Source organism: Terrapene carolina, unplaced genomic scaffold, assembly GCF_002925995.2.
Source record: "Terrapene carolina triunguis isolate 2854851 unplaced genomic scaffold, T_m_triunguis-2.0 Scaffold97, whole genome shotgun sequence".
In the NCBI taxonomy this organism is placed as follows: domain Eukaryota; kingdom Metazoa; phylum Chordata; order Testudines; family Emydidae; genus Terrapene; species Terrapene triunguis.
The window spans coordinates 247,145-271,454 of NW_020664448.1; the positions used below are offsets into that span (position 1 = coordinate 247,145).

Consider the following 24,310-nt stretch of genomic DNA (forward strand, 5'->3'; position numbering starts at 1 on the left):
GACTCGTCCAAGGTCACAGACACAGCGGGGACTAGACCCCCAGGAGTCCTGACTCCCTGGCCCCTCTGTTCTAACCACTAGACATTGCTGCCAACTGGCATATAGGTCATTTCTGGGATTGTTTGGAACTGAAACCATCCCACTTTTGCACGAGATATAAATTTGCATGTTAGACACCACCCATCGGCAGGGCCGATTCCCCACTGGCCTGAGCACCTGGTGATGCTCTGCTTCAGACGGCCTCGGTCCATTCAACGAGAGCAAATACTGCCCAGTGGGAGCATCCAATCACAGCTCAACACTGACAGTCAGCTGAGCGCTGGCCGTGACTGGCGGACACGGTAAACTCAGCCAGGCAGCATTCTAGACGCACGCCTGCAGCGTGGGCCAAAGGCCACACGTGGGAGTGAGAGGAACTGTGTGCTAGTCTTGGCGGTGCATTGATACTACGTGGGTCCCTGTACAATTCATGTCACTGCCCCGTGCCTCAGTTTCCCCACCAGTAAAATGGGGATGAGGCCCTCCTTTGTAAAGGGCTTTAAAATCCATGAACATTACCTTTGCTGGGTTTATTTTAATGTGAGCTCCGTGTGTTGTGGGCCTCCCACCTCTCAAAAGCTAGGCAGGGTCATGTTGGCTAAATTATGTATGGGGGACCTCCCTAAAGAGCTAGAGCAGAGATGTGGCAATCCAGTAGGTGGTGCTCTGGTGCTAGAGGCACATTGTCTTCCTGGAGGTTTGGTTATTGGAGGAAATGTAAAACTAAGGTCCTGACCACTTCTGGCTGTTAAAGGTCTCGAGTAACTTTTCACAAGTGTCAGGGCGTGCTGGCCAAATTCTACTTCTGGACCTTACACTGTGGTTCCCTAAATTCTCCCCATAGTGTCAGTCAGATACAGTATGCTCCGCTTCCTGTCCTAAACTGTCATGCAGCACTGCTGTGAACAGTTAAACAGCTGCCAGGCTTCACCCCAGAGATGGCCGCATTTCAGAAGGGGTGAAGTGATGTTTAAGTATCCCGCACCTGGACATCATTTTTTGCAAAGTGCCTGGAACTCCTGTTGCAGAGGATTATTAGTGATTTGAAGGTGTCTCTCATCTGCTGCCTGGTCCCTCTGCCTTGTGGCTATTTTGGCATTGCGGCACCATCTCATCCCTACTTCCTGCCCGTACTAGCATGCCCACTCTGGGCAGACAGGGTGACAGCTTGATGCCCTCTGCCAGGCCATCCTTTGCCAGTGTTTCACTGCACCAGGGTTTCAAATAACAGAGCACCTGACCCGGGAGGCTAGCGGGCTGTGCATTGTGATGATCTCTGGCGTCTCTTACCCCACTTGTCTCCCGCAAGGACTGGGCAGCCGGCGTGGAGGGTGTCCCCATTCCCGGCTCCGTTCCTGTGAAGGTTCCACCAAAACAGAGCTGCATTCTGGAAACGAGACAAGACGTGTGATGGATGGAGGGGGCTCCCTCAGCAGCACGCGGCTCCCACTGGGGAGCGCGTGACAGGTTCTACAAAGGAAAAAGGACACTAAACTATCTAAACTGCTACATGCCACAAGGAGCCACAACAGTAGTTCCCTTAACCCACCCAGCAATATTGTTAATCTTTCCAGCTATACTCTTAGCCCAGCAGAAGAGTCTGTCCTATCTCGGGGCCTCTCCTTTTGTCCCTCCAGACCCACGAACATGATACAGTTCAGCGGTGACCTAGAATCCTACTTTCGACGTCTCCGACTCAAAGAATATTTCCAACATACCTCTGAACAGCATACTAACCCAGAGAATCCTCCGTACCAGCACTACAAAAAAAAAGGATTCTGTGTGGACTCCTCCGGACGGTCGAAACAACAGACTGGATTTCTACATAGATTGCTTCCGTCAACGTGCAAAGGCTGAAATTGTGGAAAAGCAACATCACTTGCCCCATAACCTCAGCCATGCTGAACACAACGCCATCTACAGCCTCAGAAACAACCCTGACATCATTAGCAAAAAGGCTGACAAAGGAGGTGCTGTCGTCGTCATGAATAAATTGGAATATGACCAAGAGGCTGCTAGACAGCTCTCTAACACCACATTCTACAGGCCATTATCCTCTGATCCCACTGAGGATTACCTAAAGAAACTACACCATCTGCTAAAAAAACTCCCTGACAAAGCACAGGAACAAATCTGTACAGACACATGCCTAGAACCCCGACCAGGGACATTCTATTTGCTACCCAAGATCCATAAACCTGGAAATCCTGGACGCCCCATCATGTCAGGCATTGGCACCCTAACATCAGGCTTGTCTGGTTACGTGGACTCTCTCCTCAGACCCTACACTACCAGCACTCCTAGCTATCTTCGAGACACCACTGACTTCCTGAGGAAACTACAATCCATCGGTGATCTTCCAGAAAACACCATCCTGGCCACTATGGACGTAGAAGCCCTCTACACCAATATTCCACACAAAGATGGACTACAAGCTATCAGGAACAGTATCCCCGATAATGTCACAGCTAACCTGGTGGCTGAACTCTGTGACTTTGTCCTCACCCACAACTATTTCACATTTGGGGACAATATATACCTTCAAGTCAGCGGCACTGCTATGGGTACCCACATGGCCCCACAGTATGCCAACATTTTTATGGCTGACTTAGAACAACGCTTCCTTAGCTCTCGTCCCCTAACGCCCCTACTCTACTTGCGCTACATTGATGACATCTTCATCATCTGGACCCATGGAAAAGAAGCCCTTGAGGAATTCCACCATGATTTCAATAATTTCCATCCCACCATCAACCTCAGCCTAGATCAATCCACACAAGCGGTCCATTTCCTGGACACTACTGTGCTAATAAGCAATGGTCACATAAATACCACCCTATACCGGAAACCTACTGACCGCTACACTTACCTACATGCCTCCAGCTTCCATCCAGGACACACCACACGATCCATTGTCTACAGCCAAGCTCTAAGATATAACCGCATTTGCTCCAATCCCTCAGATAGAGACAAGCACCTACAAGATCTCTATCAAGCATTCTTAAAACTACAATACCCACCTGCTGAAGTGAAAAAACAGATTGACAGAGCCAGACGAGTACCCAGAAGTCACCTCCTACAAGACAGGCCCAACAAAGAAAATAACAGAACACCACTAGCTGTCACCTTCAGCCCCCAACTAAAACCTCTCCAGCGCATCATCAGAGATCTACAACCTATCCTGAAAGATGATCCTTTACTCTCACAGATCTTAGGAGACAGACCTGTCCTCGCTTACAGACAACCCCCCAACCTAAAGCAAATACTCACCAGCAACCACACATCACTGAACAAAAACACTGACCCAGGAACCTATCCTTGTAACAAAGCCCGATGCCAACTCTGTCCACATATCTATTCAAGTGACATCATCATAGGGCCTAATCACATCAGCCATACCATCAGGGGCTCGTTCACCTGCACATCTACCAATGTGATATATGCCATCGTGTGCCAGCAATGCCCCTCTGCCATGTACATTGGCCAAACTGGACAGTCTCTACGCAAAAGAATTAATGGTCACAAATCTGACTTCAGGAATCATAATACTCAAAAACCAGTGGGAGAACACTTTAACCTGTCTGACCATTCTATGACAGACCTGCGGGTGGCTATCTTACAACAGAAAAACTTCAAAAACAGACTCCAACGAGAGACTGCTGAGCTGGAATTGATGTGCAAACTAGACACAATCAACTCAGGATTAAATAAGGACTGGGAATGGCTGAGCCATTACAAACATGGCATCTATCTCCCCTTGTAAGTATTTTCACACTTGCTTCTTATCAAACTGTCTGTACTGAGCTATCTTGATTATCACTTCAAAAGTTTTTTTTCTCTTACTTAATTAGCCTCTCAGAGTTGGTAAGACAACTCCCACCTGTTCATGCTCTCTGTATGTGTGTATATATATCTCCTCAATATATGTTTCACTCTATATGCATCCGAAGAAGTGGGCTGTAGCCCACGAAAGCTTATGCTCTAATAAATTTGTTAGTCTCTAAGGTGCCACAAGTACTCCTGTTCTTTTTGCGGATACAGACTAACACGGCTGCTACTCTGAAACCTGACAGGTTCTGTCACTGCTCATCCACAGCGGATCGGAGTCTATTGCAGTCCCTTCTCGGGAGGTGTAGTGCGAGCTGTAGCAGGTAATGCTTTTAGCTCTGGCGTTCCCCAGTTCCGTCCCCCAGCATGGCAGCTGTCCCACACAACCCTGCACTGAAATGACCTGTTTGTGTCTGTGGTGCCCAAGGTACATGCTAGTTTCATTGCTCAGGAAGAAAAGTTGATGGAGGAGCAGTTTATTGTATACACACCCTTGTTATTCAGCCTGCTCCCAGCCTGCCCATTAAACTGGAGGGGACCGAGACAATTGCTTTGCAAAGGCTGCAAACTGCCACGGCTGCTTAGCACTCCCTGGGAAAGGAGACTCCATAGCACAATGGGGCAACAGCTGTCTTGTGGCTAAAGCACGGGAGACCTGGCTTCTGTTCCTGGCTCGGCCACACCCAACAGTGTCAAGGAGCTTTCGGGGCCCATGTGTCAGTGAGCCGCTGGCCCATTGCGAATCTTCTGCATAAAGAGCTAGAGACTGGAGGGACTATATTGTTGGAGCTCATGCTGGAAAAAACTCCCACTCACCTTGACCACAGGCACACTGAGATTTGCATAGATAAAGGCAGTGGATCCTCCGGCATCTACCGAGCTCAGCTGGAAAACAAAGGCAGCGCTCACTGTCACACTGTGGCTAGGTCTACACTACAGCGGGGTTCCGACCTAAGATACGCAACTTCAGCTACGTGAATACCGTAGCTGAAGTTGCGTATTTTAGGTCGGCTTACCTGGCGGTGAGGACGGGGGAAAGCCGACTGCTGCCGCGCTGCCGCCGACTCCGCTACCGCCTCTTGTCGAGGTGGATTTCCGGAGTCGACGGCAGAGCGATCAGGGATCGATTTTACCGCGTCATCACGAGACGCGGTAAGTCGATCCCCGATAAACCGATTGCTACCCGCCGGATCGGCGGGTAGTGAAGACGTAGCCTGTGTGTTTACAAAGCCTCTTTCACAGGGGGCGCTTTACTGAGGAGGCTGCTTTTCACGTGGGGAAACTGAGACACAGAGCGACACTTCGATTTGCTTGAGATCACATGGCCTTCAAGGCCCTGCACAATTCTGCCCCTCCCTGCTTGTCTGTTCTTGTCTTTTATCACCTTGCTCCCTTGCGCTGCCAATGCTGCCTTTAAGCCAATTTGTTGGCTTCTCTCACAGACTTCTCTGTATTTTTTTAACACCGCCTGGAATGTCCTACCTGAGCTAACTCATACCCTGGTGCACATAATTAACACCCGCAAAGGCAGAGCTAGGCTGGTGTTAGCTACTGACTGGCTCATTGTATCAACCCTGTGCTGAGGTTCTGTAGAATCTGAGCTTCGAAACCATATGTCTATCCCTAGTGATAGGGAAGAAAACCTCCTGCCTGTGACTTGATGGGGGGTTGTAACCCAGAGCTCAGAGAGGTGTGGACTGCCTTAATCCATCTCAATTGGGTGTTAACCCTGAACCCTATTGACATCCTGAAACATTCTTAACTCTTTCACTGCTGATCCTTTTAATCAGAAACATCCAGCTGGTCTGGGATTGCGGACAGAGCTTGTAGAGCGCACGTTCACTCCTAGTCCAACCCCTGCACCTGGGAATAGAAACCAGGAGGCTCCCTGCTCTAACCACTAGCCCACAACACATCTCATTGCCTGACAGGGTTGCAGCTTAGCGTGATCAAGGCTCCCTGCGAATGGTTTGCCTCGACATCTTTTAACCACCCTTCACACGCACTAAGAAACAAAAGCCTGTCCAGGCCCCAGCTGGCAAGGAATACTCACATAGATCATGACTGTGGCCAGTCTGTTACCCGACTTCATTCTGTAAAGGGGGCTCTTTCTTGACTGCATCAAAAGAGAACAGTTGTTCATTCACGGCCCCAGCACTGCTGCGCTATTCATAACAGCTTAATGTTACCAGTGCTATGGGACATGGCCTTGCGCTCAAAGGAAGCAGTTCAGGCCAAAAGCACGAGCTACCTTAATAAGATCCACAGTGCCCAGTTGCCTGCAATCAGAAATTAGAAATTAACAACGGGAAAGACCAATGGACAAGGTCACCTATGCCACACATTTGCATCTGCCACCTCAGGGCCGATAAGCAAATAATCTTGTAGCAGATTCCTAAACATGGCTGCTATTCGAAGCATATGCACTGGATTCTGCTATATTTACCATGCCTTACATCAAGGCCTGCAAGTCTTTATTACGATGGAAACAATGAACACAGGGCAGATTCTGATCTAAGTTACACTCATGTTAATCAGGAGTCACTCTACTGAAATCAGCTGTCACCCAGGTGTAAACAGGTGCAAGAGAGAGCAGAACCCAGCTTATTGTATAATACAGTAACTCCTCACTTAAGGTCGTCCCGGTTAACGTTGTTTCGTTGCGGATCAATTAGGGAACATGCTCGTTTAAAGTTGCACAATGCTCCCTTATAACGTCGTTTGGCAGCCACCTGACTTGTCCACTGCTTGCAGGAAGAGCAGCCCGTTGCAGCTAGCTGGTGGGGGCTTGGAACCAGGGTGGACCGGCAGCCCCCCTATCAGCTCCCCGCTCCCCTAAGTTCCCTGTGTGGCAGCTGTGCAGCAGGTTATCAATTGCCGGCAGTTCAGCTGTGTCCCTCCCCCCACTGCCATGTGCTGCTCCCGCCCTCTGCCTTGGAGCAGCTCCCGGGAGCCTCCTGCTTGCTGGGGGGAAGAGAGGAGGGCTAATATCAGGGTGTCCCCCTCCCCCCTACTCCTGCCCCCCGCTTACCCCTTCTCCATATAGAGCAGGGTGGGGACAGGACAGGGCTCAGGACAGAGGGAGTGTGCTGGCAGCAGCAACTGCTGTCTCAACTGCTGGATCTACTTAAAAAGGCAATGTACTTAGAGTGGGGTCAGCGTACTTAAAGGGGCAATGCACATCTCTCTCTCACACAGGGTATGTGTGTCTGTCTCTGTCTGCCATGCTGTCTCCCCTTCCCTCCATTCGTGGTGCCTTGTAGAGCGTGAGGCTACATTAACAATGTGTTAACCCTTGAGGGCTCAGCCAATGGCTAGTTCATCATTTAGCAGTAAGGCATTCCCTGGGAAATATCCCACCCTCTTCCACCCTCTGACTTCATCACCTCAACCAAGCTTCACAATCATCATTGCTGTGTACAATATTAAATTGTTTGTTTAAAACTTATACTGTGTGTGTGTGTATATATATATATATATAAATATATATATATATATAAAATATAGTCTTTTGTCCGGTGAAAAAAATTTCCCTGGAACCTAACCCCCTCATTTACATTAATTTTTATGGGGAAATTGGATTCACTTAACATGGTTTCGCTTAAAGTCTCATTTTTCAGGAACATAACTACAATGTTAGCGAGGAGTTACTGTATGTGTAGAACTGGCTTTAAAATGCCAATTATTTTTCACTGGAAATGTGAATTTTTTTCATTATTTCAAAATGTCCCATGGAAATGTTTTGTGTTTTCATTGAAGTATCCCAGGCCAAAACCGGGAGATTTTCCAGTAAAATGTTTCTATTTAAAAATGCTGATTTTTTTTAGCCCCAAACTAAAGATTTGTTTTATTGAAAAACATTTCCATTCCCATTTTTTTCAACAAAAAGCCTGAAAACATCAACCAAAACATTTGGCAGTGAATTTTTTCATTTTGGTTGAAAAGCCTCTTTTCATCAAACAAGGGTTTCAGTGAAAACATGTCACCCAGCTGTAATTATGTTACAAAACGCCCTTCTGGCCAGCTGTGCTGTGGCTGGCAGATTCATTCACAGGAGCAAGGGCAATTAGAATATGTTACAGCGCCCCATGGACAATCCCAGCCCCAAGGCACCACTGATTACAGATGAGTTGGGCGCTGGTGCCTCTTTGGCCATCTTCTCTGTCGTAGAGAGACTACAGCCCTTGGAATTCCAGAGGGGACGTATTTTTTAAGTCAGGTGGAAAGGATCGTGCAAAAGAATCCTGTGATAAATGAAAAGGGGGGGAGGGGGTTGCTCCCTTGTATGGACCCAGCCAGCCAGTTAGCTATAAAATCCCTCTTCGTAGCTGTTCTCTACTTGCTTTACCTGTAAAGGGTTAAAAAGTCTGACCATGCATAGGTAAAAGGAAGTGAGTGGGCACCTGGCCAAAAGAGCCAATGGGAAGGCTAGAACTTTTTAAAATTGAGAAAAAACTCCCCCTTTGTCTGTCTGTGTTGTTTTCCAGAGAGAGGGAACAGAGCAGCGATGCTGTAAAAAGCTTTGGGCCAGGTATGAAAAGTCATCAGATCATACCTAGAAACTACTCATTTAAAACCCCAGATATGTAAGTAGCTCAGGAAATGTCTAGGAAGACACGATTAGGTTTAGCTCTGTTTATTTCTTTATGGCTTGTGGACTCCTCTGTGCTAACCCCAAATGCTTTTGTTTTGCTTGTAACCTTTAAGCTGGACCTCAAGAAGGTTATTCTTGATGCTTAATTTTTGTAAGTGGGTTTTTGAAATCTAGCAATAGCCTAAGTTTCCAGATGTATTTTCTTTCTTTTTTTTGTTCTTAATAAAATTTACCTGTTTTAAGAACAAGACTGAATTTTTGTGCCCTAAGAGGTTTGTGCACATGTGGTTTAATTAGTCGGTGGCAACAGCTGATTTCCTTTTCTTTTTTTCCCCTTTCTCAGCTCTTCCCCGGAGGGGGGGGGGTGAAAGGGCTCGAGGGTCCCCCACAGGAAGAAATTCCCAAGTGCGCCTTCCTGGGCTCTCAAAAGGGTTCTGCACTTGAGTGGTGGCAGCATCTATCCCTCCAAGTCAGAGAAAAGCTGTAACCTTGGGAGTTTAATACAAGCCTGGAGTTGCCAGTATTAATTTTTAGAATCCTTGCGGGCCCCACCTTCAAAGTGCCAGAGTGGGGAATCAGCCTTGACAAATCCCATGAAAGAGACTGATCAGTGCGACAGCCCTGGAGCGGTATTGAAACACAAGAAGCTGCTGCGTGGCACGGTGAGCCCCATCCAGTGCCAACAGATGCCAATGGAAAGCCTCCCGTTGACTTCAATGATCATTGGCTCAGGCCCTATGTGAAAATTACCTCTTGTGAGCCAGTCTCACGGGCTTTGCTACTTACAGTGGCATGGTCAAAATGAGGCTCGTAGTGTCCACCTATCCCATAATTCACCACCTGTAGGTGCTCTGCATACGGTGGCCGAATGTTCAAGCCAGTCAGGGCTGTGATCCTCTGATCTAGCGACACGATTACGGGGTCGACGGTGTCCTTCAGCCAGGCGCTAGAATGCACAGCAGACAAGCTCAGAGGGGTCGCCAAGAACAGCTGGCAGCGGGATCCCCATAAATGGAATCTGTTCTAAATGCCCAACGAGCCAGAGTCAATCGAGTTCCACCAGGGAAGAGATCCCCAGCGACGAATTTGGCCCCATGTTTGTAAGGTGCAGTACCGTCGGGGTTATTAGCCTTATTGGACGGATAGGGAAACTGAGGCACAGAGAGGCAAAGAGCCAGAATTTTTAAAAGGGAAAATCCACTTGTGGCAAACCCCTAATTCGCATGTGCAATACAACCATGATCTACAGCCCAATGGGCGTCTTTTCATTAACTCAAATGGGCTTCATATTAGGCTCTAAGGGCCAGATTTGGAAAGGTATTTGGGCACCTATCTACATCTTTGGGCACCTAAACCCCTTTAAAAAGCTAGTGAGAGGTGACTTGTCCAAGCTCACAGAGTGAGTCTGTGGCACACAGGGCCGGCTCCAGGCACCAGCTGACCAAGCACGTGCTTGGGGCGGCACCTTGGGCCGGGGTGGCGCTCAGGTTTTTATTTATTTATTTATTGGGTGGGGGCTGGCGTGGCGCGGCGCTGGGGGGGCAGGGGGTGGCGCGCGGGGGGGGGGGGGGGGTGGGCGGGGGGGGGGGGGGGGGGCGGCACTCTTCTTTTTTGCGTGGGGCGGCAAAAAAGTTAGAGCCGGCCCTGGTGGCACAGCCAGGAAATCCCCCCACCCATCCCCAGGTCTCCTGTTCCTGAAACAAAATCAGCTTTTCTCCTGCCTCTAACGTGCTGCCATGGCTGAATGCCTCACTCAGAGCAGAGGCCGCTCCAAACAGAGACGGGTGCATGGCAGGGGGGCAGCTGCTGGCTGAAGGTTGGCAGGTAAAATGTGTCCAGCGAAGGGATCTTTACTTTCCTGGCGCTGGTTTCACTGGGCGCAGCCCTGGAAGTTTCTTGCTGTGCCTGGAGTATTTATGTTGAAGGCCTTTGACTTTGTCATAGTCCTGGAGGCAGCGTGTTTTGGATCAATGCGTGGAAACCGTATTCTTCTACCGGATCTGTTTGCTGACATTGGCGCTGCTGTCGTCCAGCCTTTCAGAGCATTCCAGCATCTAATCACCTGCCAGATTCTGTTCTCCACTTTAGCTAGAAACAGACCAGAACCAGCACCCTGGATCCAAACACTACGGGGTGGGGGTGGGGGGTACGAAATCTAAACCCAATGCTAAATTCCATGAATGGCACCTATTTTCTTATTATTATATGACATTTGTACCTAGAGGCCTCAAGCACAGTCAGTGCCTCATTGCGCTAGGTGCGGTACATGTGCACACAGTCAGACAGATCCAGAGCTTCAAAGCCACTTAGGCACCTAATTCCCTTTGATTTTAATGGGAGTTAGGTGCCCAAATACCTTAGAGGATCTGGGCCATAGTCCCTGCCCCAAAGCGCTTACAGAAGGTGGGAACAAGGAAGAGGTATTGTATCCCCATTTTATGAAAGGACAACTGAGGCCCAGAGTGGTTAGGGTAGATCTATACTGTGATAAAGACCCAGGGCACGGCTGCAGCTGGCCCAGGTCAGCTGACTCAAGGAGGGAGAGGCTCAGACACCCGTGAGCTACAGCGACCCTGCCAGGCCAAAGAGGGAATATTGCAAAGGTGCAAAAGCCATCCTGCTCCCCACCCCCCGCCCTGCCGGTCCCAAGGGCTCGGTGCCAACGTTGTCAATGAGAACCCAGAATGGCACCGGCTGGCAGACGAGTGCCCACATTGGGGCTGGCACCCGTTTCGCTAATTCTGTGCGCGGCCCAACCTCGGGCTGAGCTACATAAACCCCGAGGATCCTGCCTGAAGTAGCTGCTGCGGCCACTTTGGGGTTTCAGGGAATGTGCAGAAAGGCAGGGGACTGGCCCAACAATCCTGAGAGGGCCGGAAAGAAAATCATCTCATTCAACGGCTGCCTCTTGCCAACGGCCATGAACTGCTGTCTGCATGACACAGCGCGGGCAAATCATCAGGGCAGAATGTAGCCCGCAGAGCCCCCATAAGGAATAAATCATCGGCTGGCTAACAAATAACTGAATCCCGCCCAGACGTACGTCTGAAGCGCCTCATTTGTTCCGTTGTTTTTCAGCCGGAGGGATATTCAGTGTCATTACGAGGTTTGTAGAGAAACCAGGTTCACATCCAAAACGTTAAACCTGGAGACAAATCCGGTCTTGCTTTTTATATTGTACCTCGATTGTGACTAGTGGGGTCTGATGGTTTGAACAGGGGCTTAGGCATCAGTATGACTGGATTCAGTGTTCCCTCTGCCACTGACTTATTGTGCCGCCTTGTCCAAGTCTCTGTGCCTCAGTTTACCCCATCTGTACGACAGCAGTAATTATACTAACAGGTACCTCGTTGCAGAGGCGGTGGCTAGAATTAATGACTGAAAACGAAGGGCTTTCAGATGCTTGGTGGGGAAGTGCAGTGTGTAATCTGGGTTTCTCTATAAGACGCTGTGTGCATTGGAGGCGAGCTCATCTGGTTACAAGTATCAGAGGGGTAGCCGTGTTAGTCTGAATCTGTAAAAAGCAACAGAGGGTCCTGTGGCACCTTTAAGACTAACAGAAGTATTGGAGCATAAGCTTTCGTGGGTGAATGCCCACTTGCGTCTGATGAAGTGGGCATTCACCCATGAAAGCTTATGCTCCAATACTTCTGTTAGTCTTAAAGGTGCCACAGGACCCTCTGTTGCTTTCATCTGGTTAGGGGATCTAGGTCATTGTCTTTTAAATTAATGTAGCTAGTTACCATTTCCTTCTCCCCATGGTTTAATCCCCCCTCCCTTTTCTGGGTCCTGTCATGACAAACACCTTCTCACTGGCAATGGGGTGACCTCTGCCAATGCCCCTTCTGCCTTCGTTAGCAGCCCCCTGGAGCTGCGGGGGTTAAACATTCACTCTCTCTCCTGCTGGCTCTGAGCCTGGGAATGGAATTCCATTAAACGGGGCGTCTGGGGATGACGCTGGGAGGCTGAGCCTGGAAATATTTACTGGGATCACTGCAAAGCCACACTACTCCGGGCCTGGATTCTGGATTTAACTCTTTCCTCCTCTGCAGGGAGCCAGGAGAACTGTCCTTTCTGTCTCAGCGAAGCTTCCCCAGCAAGGGATCGTCTGAGTTCCAGCCATACATTCTCTTCCCGCCTGTCACTGCAGGGGAGATCAGAGACCAGGGATGGGATCTGAGGCCCCGCACTCCGAGGATACTGGTTTAAACCCAGCCTAAGGTGAGAATGGTCTAATGTCCCTCCCATCCGAAATTAGTCAATATCACTCCCATCTCACAGCTGTTTGATCACCTCGCTTTGCGTCGTCACGGGACCGTCGACATTGGAACTGGAGGTGCAATTTCCAGCCGGAGTGAATATACCTGCGCTAGCTCTGATTGAGCTAGTGTGCTAAAAATAGAAGCGGCGCTGCCGCAGTGGGATGGCCTAGAACCGCCCGGAATACGGACCCAGGGTCTCAGACAGGCTCCTACTCTATTTTTAGCGCGCTAGCTCGATCGGCGCTAGCCAGAGCCGTCTCCTCCAGCTGGGAATTGCCCCTCCAGCTCCGGTGTGGACACACCCTGGGACACAGAAGTTCCCAGCTCCTAGTGAGAGGTGACTGCAGAGGCCTCAGTCCCTTTCATTGTTACACAAGGAAGAAAGGAGAGCAGCAGAATACGGACCCTGGACTTCAGAAAAGCAGACTTTGACTCCCTCAGGGAACAGATGGGCACGATCCCCTGGGAGAATAACATGAGGGGGGAAAGGAGTTCAGGAGAGCTGGCTGTATTTTAAAGAATCCTTATTGCGGTTGCAGGAACAAACCATCCCGACGTGTAGAAAGAATAGTAAATATGGCAGGCGACCAGCTTGGCTAAACAATGAAATCCTTGCTGATCTTAAACACAAAAAAGAAGCTTACAAGAAGTGGAAGATTGGACAAATGACCAGGGAGGAGTGTAAAAATATCGCTCAGGCATGCAGCAGTGAAATCAGGAAGGCCAAATTGCACTTGGAGTTGCAGCTAGCAAGAGATGTTAAGAGTAACAAGAAGGGTTTCTTCAGGTATGTTAGCAACAAGAAGAAAGTCAAGGAAAGTGTGGGCCCCTTACTGAATGAGGGAGGCAACCTAGTGACAGAGGATGTGGAAAAAGCTAATGTACTCAGTGTTTTTTTTGCCTCTGTCTTCACAAACAAGGTCAGCTCCCAAACTGCTGGACTGGGCAGCACAGTATGGGGAGGAGGTGACCAGCCCTCCGTGGAGAAAGAAGTGGTTCGGGACTATTTAGAAAAACTGGATGAGCACAAATCCATGGGGCCAGATGCGCTGCATCCGAGGGTGCTAAAGGAGTTGGCGGATGTGATTGCAGAGCCATTGGCCATCATCATTGAAAACTCATGGCGATCGGGGGAGGTCCCGGATGACTGGAAAAAGGCTAATGTGGTGCCCATCTTTAAAAAAAGGGAAGGAGGAGGATCCGGGGAACTACAGGCCAGTCAGCCTCACCTCAGTCCCTGGAAAAATCATGGAGCAGGTCCTCAAGGAATCAATTATGAAACACTTAGAGGAGTGGAAAGTGATCAGGAACAGTCAGCATGGATTCACCAAGGGGAAGTCGTGCCTGACTAACCTAATTGCCTTCTATGAGGAGATAACTGGCTCTGTGGATGAGGGGAAAGCAGTGGATGTGTTATTCCTTGACTTTAGCAAAGCTTTTGATACGGTCTCCCACAGTATTCTTGCCGCCAAGTTAAAGAAGTATGGGCTGGATGAATGGACTGTAAGGTGGATAGAAAGCTGGCTAGATCGTCGGGCTCAACGGGTAGTGATCAATGGCTCCATGTCTAGTTGGCAGCCGGTTTCAAGCGGAGTGCCCCAAGGGTCGGTCCTGGGGCCGGTTTTGTTTAATATCTTTATTAATGATCTGGAGGATGGTGTGGACTGCACTCTCAGCAAGTTTGCAGATGACACTAAACTGGGAGGCGTGGTAGATACGCTGGAGGGTAGGGATCAGATACAGAGGGACCTAGACAAATTAGAGGATTGGGCCAAAAGAAACCTGATGAGGTTCAACAAGGACAAGTGCAGAGTCCTGCACTTAGGACGGAAGAATCCTATGCACTGCTACAGACTAGGGACCGAATGGCTAGGAAGCAGTTCTGCAGAAAAGGACCTAGGGGTCACAGTGGACGAGAAGCTGGATATGAGTCAACAGTGTGCTCTTGTTGCCAAGAAGGCTAATGGCATTTTGGGCTGTATAAGTAGGGGCATTGCCAGCAGATCGAGGGACGTGATCGTTCCCCTTTATGCGACATTGGTGAGGCCTCATCTGGCATACTGTGTCCAGTTTTGGGCCCCACACTACAAGAAGGATGTGGAAATATTGGAAAGAGTCCAGCGGAGGGCAACAAAAATGATTAGGGGTCTGGAGCACATGACTTATGAGGAAAGGCTGAGGGAACTGGGATTGTTTAGTCTCCAGAAGAGAAGAATGAGGGGGGATTTGATAGCTGCTTTCAACTACCTGAGGGGGGGTTCCAAAGAGGATGGAGCTCGGCTGTTCTCAGTGGTGGCAGATGACAGAACAAGGAGCAAAGGTCTCAAGTTGCAGTGGCGGAGGTCTAGGTTGGATATTAGGAAACACTATTTCACTAGGAGGGTGGTGAAGCACTGGAATGCGTTACCTAGGGAGGTGGTGGAATCTCCTTCCTTGGAGGTTTTTAAGGCCCGGCTTGACAAAGCCCTGGCTGAGAGGATTTAGTTGGGAATTGGTCCTGCTTTGAGCAGCGGGTTGGACTAGATGACCTCCTGAGGTCCCTTCCAACCCTGATATTCTATGATTCTATGATTCTACCCCAGCACATTTCCTGGCAGGGAGTCCTTGAACATCCAGAACTCTGCCCCAGACGGTCTAAGTCTGATTCCCCCCTTACACCCAGGTCAATCGGGCGTGACTCCTGGACTGAGTTACACCAGGCAAGCGAGGTACAAAGCGGGTGTCTTGTGTGCATTTAGGCATAAAAATTCCTCAGTCCCTCACCTGTACAATAGGGGGTGGGGGATAATCTTTCCCCTGTCTGCTGTGTCTATCTGTAAGCTCTTCAAGGCAGGGGTGCTGTCTCCCTGGGTGTGTCTACGCTGCAATCTGTGGCTGCAGCACGTGGAGCCGTAGCCTGGGTACCAATAGCAGTGAAGCCGCGGCAGCACGGACTAGCCACCCAAGTACAAGCTCACCAGGGAGCCTGGGTACGTAATCGGGCAGCTAGCTCGTGCTGCTGCAGCTTCATTGCTATTGGTACGGGAGCCAGCTAGGCCAAAGCTAGCTCGGGTAGGTCCACACATGCTGCAATCCCCCCATTGCAGTTTGTACAGCACCTAGCACAATGGGACTCTGCTGTAGTCGGGGGCCTCTAGGTACTGCTGTAACATGATTAACAATAAGACGGGCCAGACGCCGTGGCAGTGAAACCATTTCCCTTAGGCAGTTCGACCAGGCATGGAATTGCAGCTGTGAGAACCCTGGCGCCCCAACGTCCCGGGGGGTTAATTACCTCTTACTTATCCGGTACTCGGCTTTCTGCTGCTTCTCTTCCGAGGCAACCACTGATCTCTGCAGCTGAGCAACGGGGAGATGAGAGCACAAGAGACAGTCAGAGGACGTAACAAATATGGGAGCTGCAGCCACACGTGGAGGCGGGCAGGCACATACACTCCCAGGTGGATTAAGGTAGGAGCTATGGATCTGTGCATTCAGGCTTTGCGCCGGGATGGGGCCCACAAAGTTGGGATCTAAGCTGGGGCGCTATTACCCAGCCGGCAAGAGCAGGGCACTGAGCCACCCGCTGCTTCGCCGCTGCCGGCCCGGCAAGTTCCCTCCCCGCTGACGCTCAGGTGTAGCCGTGGGAGGAGGGGAATGATAGAATATCAGGGTTGGAAGGGACCTTAGGAGGTCATCTAATCCAACCCCCTGCTCAAAGCAGGACCAGTCCCCAGACAGATTTTTGCCCCAAATCCCTAAATGGCCCCCTCAAGGATTGAACTCACAACCCTGGGTTTAGCAGGCCAATGCTCAAACCACTGAGCGATCCCTCCCCCCAGAGGACACAGTCCTCCCTGTAACGGGGCAGGACCCACGACCACCTCAATGAGACACTCAGCACAGGCCAGACAGCGGGAGGGAGAGGAGAGCTGGGCCCAGCAAGGGGCTGAGCTTGGGCAGCTCTCGAACAACCCCAGGCCTGCAGCACTGACGACTTGTCAGCCCTGGATTCAGTTATTAATCTCCATGGGGGCTGGTTTTACTACTCTCCACGGGGGCTGGTTTGCTCCAGTACCAAGGCAGCAGGTCTTCCTCCAGGAGCTCAGAGAGGCAGCTAGAGGCATGCGGTTTACTTCAGAACAAAGCGTTTAAACTCAGGGCTGATGAGCAGACGGTTCCGTCCCTCTCTTTGTGTTACCCCTAGCTAGCAGCTTCTCGCTCGTGTTCCTCTGGCTGGGAGACCATCCGCCACTAGCCCCCTGCCCTCCTAAAGAACCAGCCGCCCGACAATCTCACGCCACCGCTGTATGATCGCTAGCGATTTTCATCCCTGTTCCAAGGGGTGAGCCGGCAACCGGTGCAGGCAGCCAGGCCGTGAACGTGCCACCAGAGTGTTAGGCCAGACAGTCGTTCGTGTTTCTAAGACGGCTTCTGTGTTGAGGAACTTAGCTGGATTCGTAGATTTTAAGGCCACACTGAACTCTGGGTAGCTCAAAAGCTTGTCTCTTCCACCCACAGAACTCGAGCCAATAAAAGATCTGACCCGAGCCCCAGTGTCCCTCTCATATCCTGGGGCCAACACGGCTACAACTCTTGCACAGCACAGGCCAGAGAACTTCCCTGCCACAATACCTGGCTAAACTAAAGCAGATCTTCTAGAAATCACCCAGTCCTGAAAAACACTTCACCCCGTTCTCGGCTGCAGTGCGGCTCGGACCCACGTCCTTCGGCGCGGAAGGAACAAGCCCCTACCACTTAAGGCTAAAATCCCATCACAGGGTGCAGGTGTAAGTGGAGCTGGAGTCATGAAGGCCTGACCAAGTGCTGAACTATCTCGTGGGTTTCTTTGGATGTGTGGATGGGGTTCAGACCCACCTCTACCTGTCCAGACGCTCGCATTTGTCTGCATTCAGATCACATCCCCTCCCCCCTTGCCCTGGAAAGACAGCTCTTGCGGCTGCTAGGTGATTGACGGGTGGTTCTCTGCCCCATAGAGCTGTATGAGGACAGGTGTGTGCATTAGGTCTGCAAGGAGCCTTGTCTGATGAACTCACCCAGGGAGCTGCAAGCCCCTTGATCTTCTCCGCCTCCAGGTCGCTGATGAAGTCGTGGTACAGGGCTACGTACGGCTGCAGCCGGATCAGCTCTCTTTTCACCGGCTGGAGGATCAGGTACGGGCTGTCGTTCGTCTCGTATGAGCAATGGAGGGCTGGGATCTGATACTGGGTTGGCTGAAAGGAAACCAGTCCAAGGAATGTGTGAGGAGGCGGCTGGAGACTCCAGCTTACAGGGGACTGAACCTCATCTAGTGCTGGGGAAAGGGGCAGGATCAGGGTCCCTGAGCCACATGCTCCCTCTTTCCCAGCGGGATCGTCCTTAGAATTTACACAGGGCTGCAAAGGCTTCGCCTGCAGCGCTGACGAGGCAGGAGCTGGGATCCCGGGGGCTGGCAATGGGTCACAGAGCCAGTCAGCTCAGGGCTATCGGCTGAAACCTGGCCTAGGCTGACAGTGACCCAAAGCTGCTATTATGTGATGGCTACTGGGGCCTGCTGGGCCTCCCTCCAGTTCTCGCCGGACAACCACTAGCTGCAGCAGGGCTAACTACAGAGACGGAGCAGGGGACCTGCAGCACTCAAAGGCCTGAGTCTAGAGCCAGGCTCCAGCGCTGGGGGCTGGACCAGCCCCAAACCCTCCGGAGCGGGGGCACAGAGGCGGGCACACAACAAACACCGACCAGTCTAGGCAGTGGGAGCTACCTCACCTGGGGGTGGAGCTGAGGCACACACCGGGGCTGTCCTGGGCAAGAGGACGTGAGTGGGTCTCATTCACCGTCATCCTCTAGCCCTGCATGAAGGCTCAAGGCTCCATACCTGTGACCCCAGAGTCTGGCACAGCTCTTCATAGAGGTCCCTAGTCTGCAGGTGAGTCACATTTGGCCTCTGCAGGCCCACCTCAGCCTTGGCGCGCTCTGGACTTTCCACCAAGAGCCTTTCATACTTCAGGACATTCCTAGCGATTCTTTTGTTGCTGGGATCTGTTGGGAACAACACAGTCACGTTACCCCAGCCCTTGGCAGGTGGCTTTGGCCGTGCTTCGATACTCCCCGGACACAGGCACCACTGACTGAGTTCATCCGTCAGCTTTCATAGCGTTTCAACAGCCATTTCTTCGTCTGCTCTGGCCTTCTTTGCTGACTACAAGTAAAATCAGCAGCAGGCAGCATTGTTGTAGCTGTGTCGGTCCCAGGATATTAGAGAGAAAAGGCGGGTGAGGTCGTATCTTTTAATGGGCCGGCTTCTGTTGATGAGAGAGACAAGCTCGAAGGTTTGTCTCTCTCACCAAATAACATCAGAAGAGATAAGAACATAAGAACATAAGAACGGCCATACTGGGTCAGACCAAAGGTCCATCCAGCCCAGTATCCTGTCTACCGACAGTGGCCAATGCCAGGTGCCCCAGAGGGAGTGAACCTAACAGGTAATGATCAAGTGATCGCTCTCCTGCCATCCATCTCCACCCTCTGACAAACAGAGCTAGGGACACCATTCCTTACCCATCCTGGCTTATAGCCATTAATGGACTTAACCTCCATTAATTTATCCAGTTCTCTTTTAAACGCTGTTATAATCCTAGCCTTCACAACCTCCTCAGGCAAGGAGTTCCACAGGTTGTAACTCATGCCACTGGAACAATTTACCAAGGACCATGGTGGATTTTCCATCACTTGCGGCCTTCAAGTCATAACTGGCTGTCTTTCTTAAAGGCACAGGCTAGCTCAGACACAAGTTATGGACTTGACCCAGGTATGACTGGGCAATGTCCTCTGGCCTGTGCTATGCAGGAGATCAGATTAGAGAAGCGTTCTCAAACGTTTTGTGTTGGTGACCCTTTCACACAGCAAGCCTCTGAGTGCGACCTTCCTTATCCATTAAAAACACATTTTTTGATATTGAACACTATTTTCAATGCTGGAGGCGGAGCGGGGCTGGGGGTGGAGCTGGGTGGGAGGGGCTCGGGCTCTCCGCCATGAACGGGGCTGACAGCCGGATCCCCGCCATGTGTGGGGCTGACAGCTCATGACCCCCCACATAATAACCTTGCGACCCGCAGTTTGAGACCCCCTGGATTCGATGATCACAACAGTCCCTTCTGTCCTTAATTAAAATCTATAATCCACAGTCACTAAGGGATTTCCCGGTTGTCACCAATCCCATGCTGTGTCCCATGGCCAAACTGAATTTCATGGGGAGCGTGAGAACAGAACTCAGATCCTTCTGCTCTCAAAGCCCGACCCTGGGCCACTTGAGCTAAAGTGGGGTCTCTATCACCTGACTCTATATGATACCATGGAGCACTGCTAATTCTAGCCAGTAGAGGTCAGTGGTGCACATACACACTGGCCGGTTAGTTATGACGTTTACCAACTCAGGGAACAATTTTCAGGCACTTAGAAAAGCGTGTAACAACTAGATACGCATGAGAGTCAGCGCAATAAAAGCTTGGGCTTGATCTGCAGCCTGAGTTAAAGTCCCTTTGTGCCACTCCAGTGGTGGAAAGAGAATGAATGGATGCTGCCTTCATCAGGCAGCGGAGGATTGCCTGGGGACTGGGCCAGAACCTGGACCATACACTGCAGCCAGGCTGGTGTGACAGAACGGTGCAGCCAGCCTACGTTAGAGCAACCCTGGGGCTGCTCTAACTTGCACCTGGAGCCAGTTTGGCCCTGGCTACCCCAGAATTGGGGGAGGGGTGAATTGCCTCCCCCCCACCTTAGCTGTGGTGAGCATGAGCTCAGCACAGCTGGTCTATAAACCTGGCGCTCATTTAGCTCAGCAATTTAGGAGTTTTACAGCCTGCCGTGTAGGAAAGACCCGCCCTTTCCAGCCCCCCCGCCCCCCTGCTTCCTTGCCAGCCCGTTATATCCTGCACAGCATGGGTAGAGGCTCCATGGGTCACCGCTGGAGAACCCCTGGTTTCAATGAAAAGCAGCTTTTCACCCAGAGCGGAGGGAAAAGTCACTGATTTCCCACTGACAATCACATACCATAGTGAAGAAACTCTCTGGAGAGGCTTAAGGCATGAGACACATTTCCTGCCTAGGAGAGAGAGAGAGAGGAAACATGGGTGTCCCTGGTACGATGGGTGTCCGGTATGCATTTGCTCAAGCCAGGACCCCCTGCCCCCTGCTCCCACCATGCACCAGAGAAATGGGCCCAAACAAAGCCAGATCAGCTGCAGGAATCACTGGCGTGGTCAGTCCCTGACCCACACACACCAGAGGCTGCGAACAAGCGCACTCCGAGTTCTGATTCCGATCCGAGCATCACGGCTCAGGCTGATTCAGAGTCTTAACGGCGACGAGTCTGAACCAAAGCACCACTGAAATCAATGGGGGCCTGGTGGCTTCATCGGGCTTTGGATCGGGTCCTGCATGCGCATGCACCTGGTGCCCTGGGCAGGGTGGGGAAGACACTTCCCCTAAGGATCCCACTAGCGATTGGGCACCATTAGAAGCTGCCCAGTGGAGGCTGGCACAGGAGTATTCTGGCCACACCCCCTCTCCAGCCAGCACCACCCACTTCTGGAGCAGTGCGGCTTGGCTGTGGGTCCATCCAGAGAGCAGGTCATGCTGGCACCTTGCATCATCATCACAGTGTGCCATCACTGGGGGCCGAAGCCCTGCATCACACCAGCTTATCCGGGCCTGAATCAAGCTCAGCAGCGTAGCTACTAGACAGCCCAGCGGCTGCTAGCGGTACCTGGAGGTGGGGTGAGGGAAGGAGGCTGCCCCTGGACAGAGGATTTGAGGCTGAGTCATTCTGGCCGGCCAGGATGAGATTCCCCCAGTGCCGGCACCTTGCCGCTGGACATTCAGTCAATTGCAGTCACTGGAGCAGGGCCGGGGAGGGATCTGGGGAGTTAGTGGCTTAGAGGCTCAAAGACAGTGTCCAGGCTGGCTGCAGGGGCAGGTAGGACGCCAGCAGAAGGGGCTTCCTTCCATGCACGGTAACATGCCGCTCAGTCAGCAGGAGGCACCTGAGCAAAACAGCCGCAGGCCCGGAGCAGGCAGGGAAATGAATGAGATGAAACAAGAGTTTTGTTATTTGAGGAAATGGAGGGAGGGGAGTTGGCCGGCAGACAAAGGGCACAAGCTCTGGCTGGCTGGAGGGTAGCTTGTTACTGAGTGGGACGAGAGGCTCCTGGCCCGGGGGCCAGTGCGGGTGGTGAGATGAACTTGTGACTGATGCACAAATAAGCAAAGCCACTGGAGATGGGCCTGCGCTGCAGCGTCCAGCTCTGCTGTGGCCCACAAACCCCGCGCAGTCTGGGGAGAGCAGATCCGGCTTTCATGTCACCCCGCTACAAAGATAGGAGCCAGCTGCAATCTGGATTTGGAAACCCACCCAAATCTCTGAGGGCTGGGCTGCGGCATGCCGGGCTGCTGGTGCAACATGGCCTGATACTGGGGTAGTCAGCCCTAGGGGGTAGGGTGGGGTCAGCCCAGCATAGGGGGATCTCCTGGGCATACAGCCAGCGTAGTGGTTCCTACAGGACCTCCTCCCATGTGCTGGAATAGAGGGTGTGGCCAGGAAAAAGGAGGCGTGGCCAGCGTGTCCTGGTTATCACTGACTTGTGCCCAGGTGGCCCGGGATTAGGAAACCACAGAGGTGGTTTAAAGACATGACTGACACCCCCCGTCCCTCCCCAGTCTGTGCACTCCCTAGTCACAGCCCAGGAGCTGGGCCCAGGTGTTTGCATCTGGGGTGTTGGTTCAGGTCTCGTTTCCATACGCACCCAATGGAGAGCCCCTCATGCAGGGGCGGCTCTATGTTTTTTGCCGCCCCAAGCATGGCAGTCAGGCGGTTTTCGGCAGCGCGCCTGTGGGCAGTCCACTGGTCACGCCGATTTGGCGGCATGCCTGCAGGAGGTCAGCCGGTGCCGCGCCTTCGGCGTCCCCGCCGCTGAATTGCCGCCAAAGCCGCGGGACCGGCGGACCTCCCGCAGGCATGCCGCTGAAGGCTCCCTGACTGCCGCCCTCACAGCGACCGGCAGGGCACCCCCCACGGCTTGCCGCCCCAGGCACACGCTTGCTGTGCTGGTGCCTGGAGCCGCCCCTGTCCTCACGTTACCCAACAGAAACAGCACGACCGGCTTTTGCTGCCAACGGCCCGTGTTCCTAGCTCCGTGCGATCTGGAACGCAGCCCTGCCGGGCAGGTGAAGATTGGCCCCATGGACTCACCTTGAAATAGGAAAAAGCCAGATGGTCCAGCGCGTCCTCTAGGCTGCCCTCGTCCTCCGTGTTCCACTCCCCGTAGGAGACGCGGAAGAGGCTGACGGCTTCCTCCAGCCAGGCAATGGAGTGGTAGTAATCCGCCATGTCGTACGCCACCTGCAGGATATCAGACGAGATGCCACATCCACCCGGAGGGCTGGAGCGGGGCATGGAGGGTGGGGCGGGGAGGAGGGGAAGGAAACGCGTCCATGGGCCGTATTATAACACAGCTTGGCCTCAGTGCTGCAGCTCAGCAAAGCTCAAACAGAAATCAGTGGGCCAAATGCGTCCCTGGTCTGACTCCCTGCTAGCTATCTTATTGTTATTTGTTCTCCCTTTGCGATCTGGGCCCCATTGTGCAAGGTGCTGTACAGACCCAGAGTAAGAGGCAGCCTGTGCCCTGTAGAGTTTGCAATCGACATAGACAAGACAGACAAAGGACGTATTGTTACTTCCTGAGGGGCAGCGTGGCCTAGTGAATAGACCACTGGGCTGGGACTCAGGAGAGCTGACTTTTCTTTGGTGCTCTGCCACTGGCCTGTTGTGCAAGTCACTTCACTGCTCTGTGCCTCAGTTTCTCCAGGTATAAAATGGGGTTGATGCTGCTGCTCTCCTTTGCAAAGCACTTTGAGATCTACTGAGGAAGAGTGCTGGATAAGAATTAGGATTTTTCCATAATTTTACATTTCTTTTATACATAGGGGAACCGGGAGGTTAAGTGACTTGTTCAGTATCACACAGGAAACCTGTAGCCCAGGTGAGACCTGAACCCACATATCCTGAGTACCTGTTTAGTGCCTTAGCCACATGACCAGCCTTCTCTCCCTGGTGATGGTTTTGCCTGTCCCTAAGTATCTTAGCACCACTGCTTGCAAGCGGGCTAGTGGCTGAGTCAGACATGCTGGGTGGGACCCCAAGTAATGTCCTTGCCTGTGAGTGTGGGCGCCCCTTTCCCATTAGGGCATAGCTCATGTTCCATTGCTGCTGCGGCTAATCCAGTCAGCGATAATTGCATGAAGTGACCTTTCCATCCAGGTTAAGGACTAGCAGAGGCTAAGCATGGATTGCTGCAAATTCAGCTACTTAAAACGCTACAGTGGAACAGCTGTAGTGCTTCAGAGTAGACACTACCTATGCCAACAGGAGGGGTTCTCTGGCTGGCGTAGGTAATCCACCTCCCTGGGAGGCAGAAGCTGGGCTGACGGAAGAATGTCTGTCTACACTGGGGGTTAGGTGGCATTGCTTCATCTCCCGGGGTGTGGATTTTTCACACCCCTGAGGGGAGGTAGCTATGCCGACGTAAGTTACCAGTGTAGACCAGCCCTTAGT

General features: G+C 51.8%; 1 protein-coding gene across 3 annotated transcripts in view; it reads right to left on the reverse strand.

The window, feature by feature from the left end:
• P4HA3 (prolyl 4-hydroxylase subunit alpha 3) overlaps window positions 1–24,310 on the reverse strand; it is a 32,213-nt gene that overhangs the window by 2,378 nt on the left and 5,525 nt on the right. Inside the window, exons 3-11 of one of the 3 annotated variants that reach the window (XM_026651637.2) lie at window positions 22,949–23,098; window positions 20,752–20,803; window positions 18,578–18,741; window positions 17,760–17,936; window positions 15,998–16,062; window positions 9,248–9,407; window positions 5,921–5,983; window positions 4,684–4,752; window positions 1,281–1,426 (exon numbers count right to left, since the gene is read on the reverse strand). In XM_026651637.2, coding sequence (XP_026507422.1) covers window positions 1,289–1,426; window positions 4,684–4,752; window positions 5,921–5,983; window positions 9,248–9,407; window positions 15,998–16,062; window positions 17,760–17,936; window positions 18,578–18,741; window positions 20,752–20,803; window positions 22,949–23,098 — 1,038 coding nt within the window. In that variant the 3' untranslated portion in view covers window positions 1,281–1,288. The other 2 variants (XM_026651636.2, XM_026651638.2) reach the window with 2 other exon arrangements.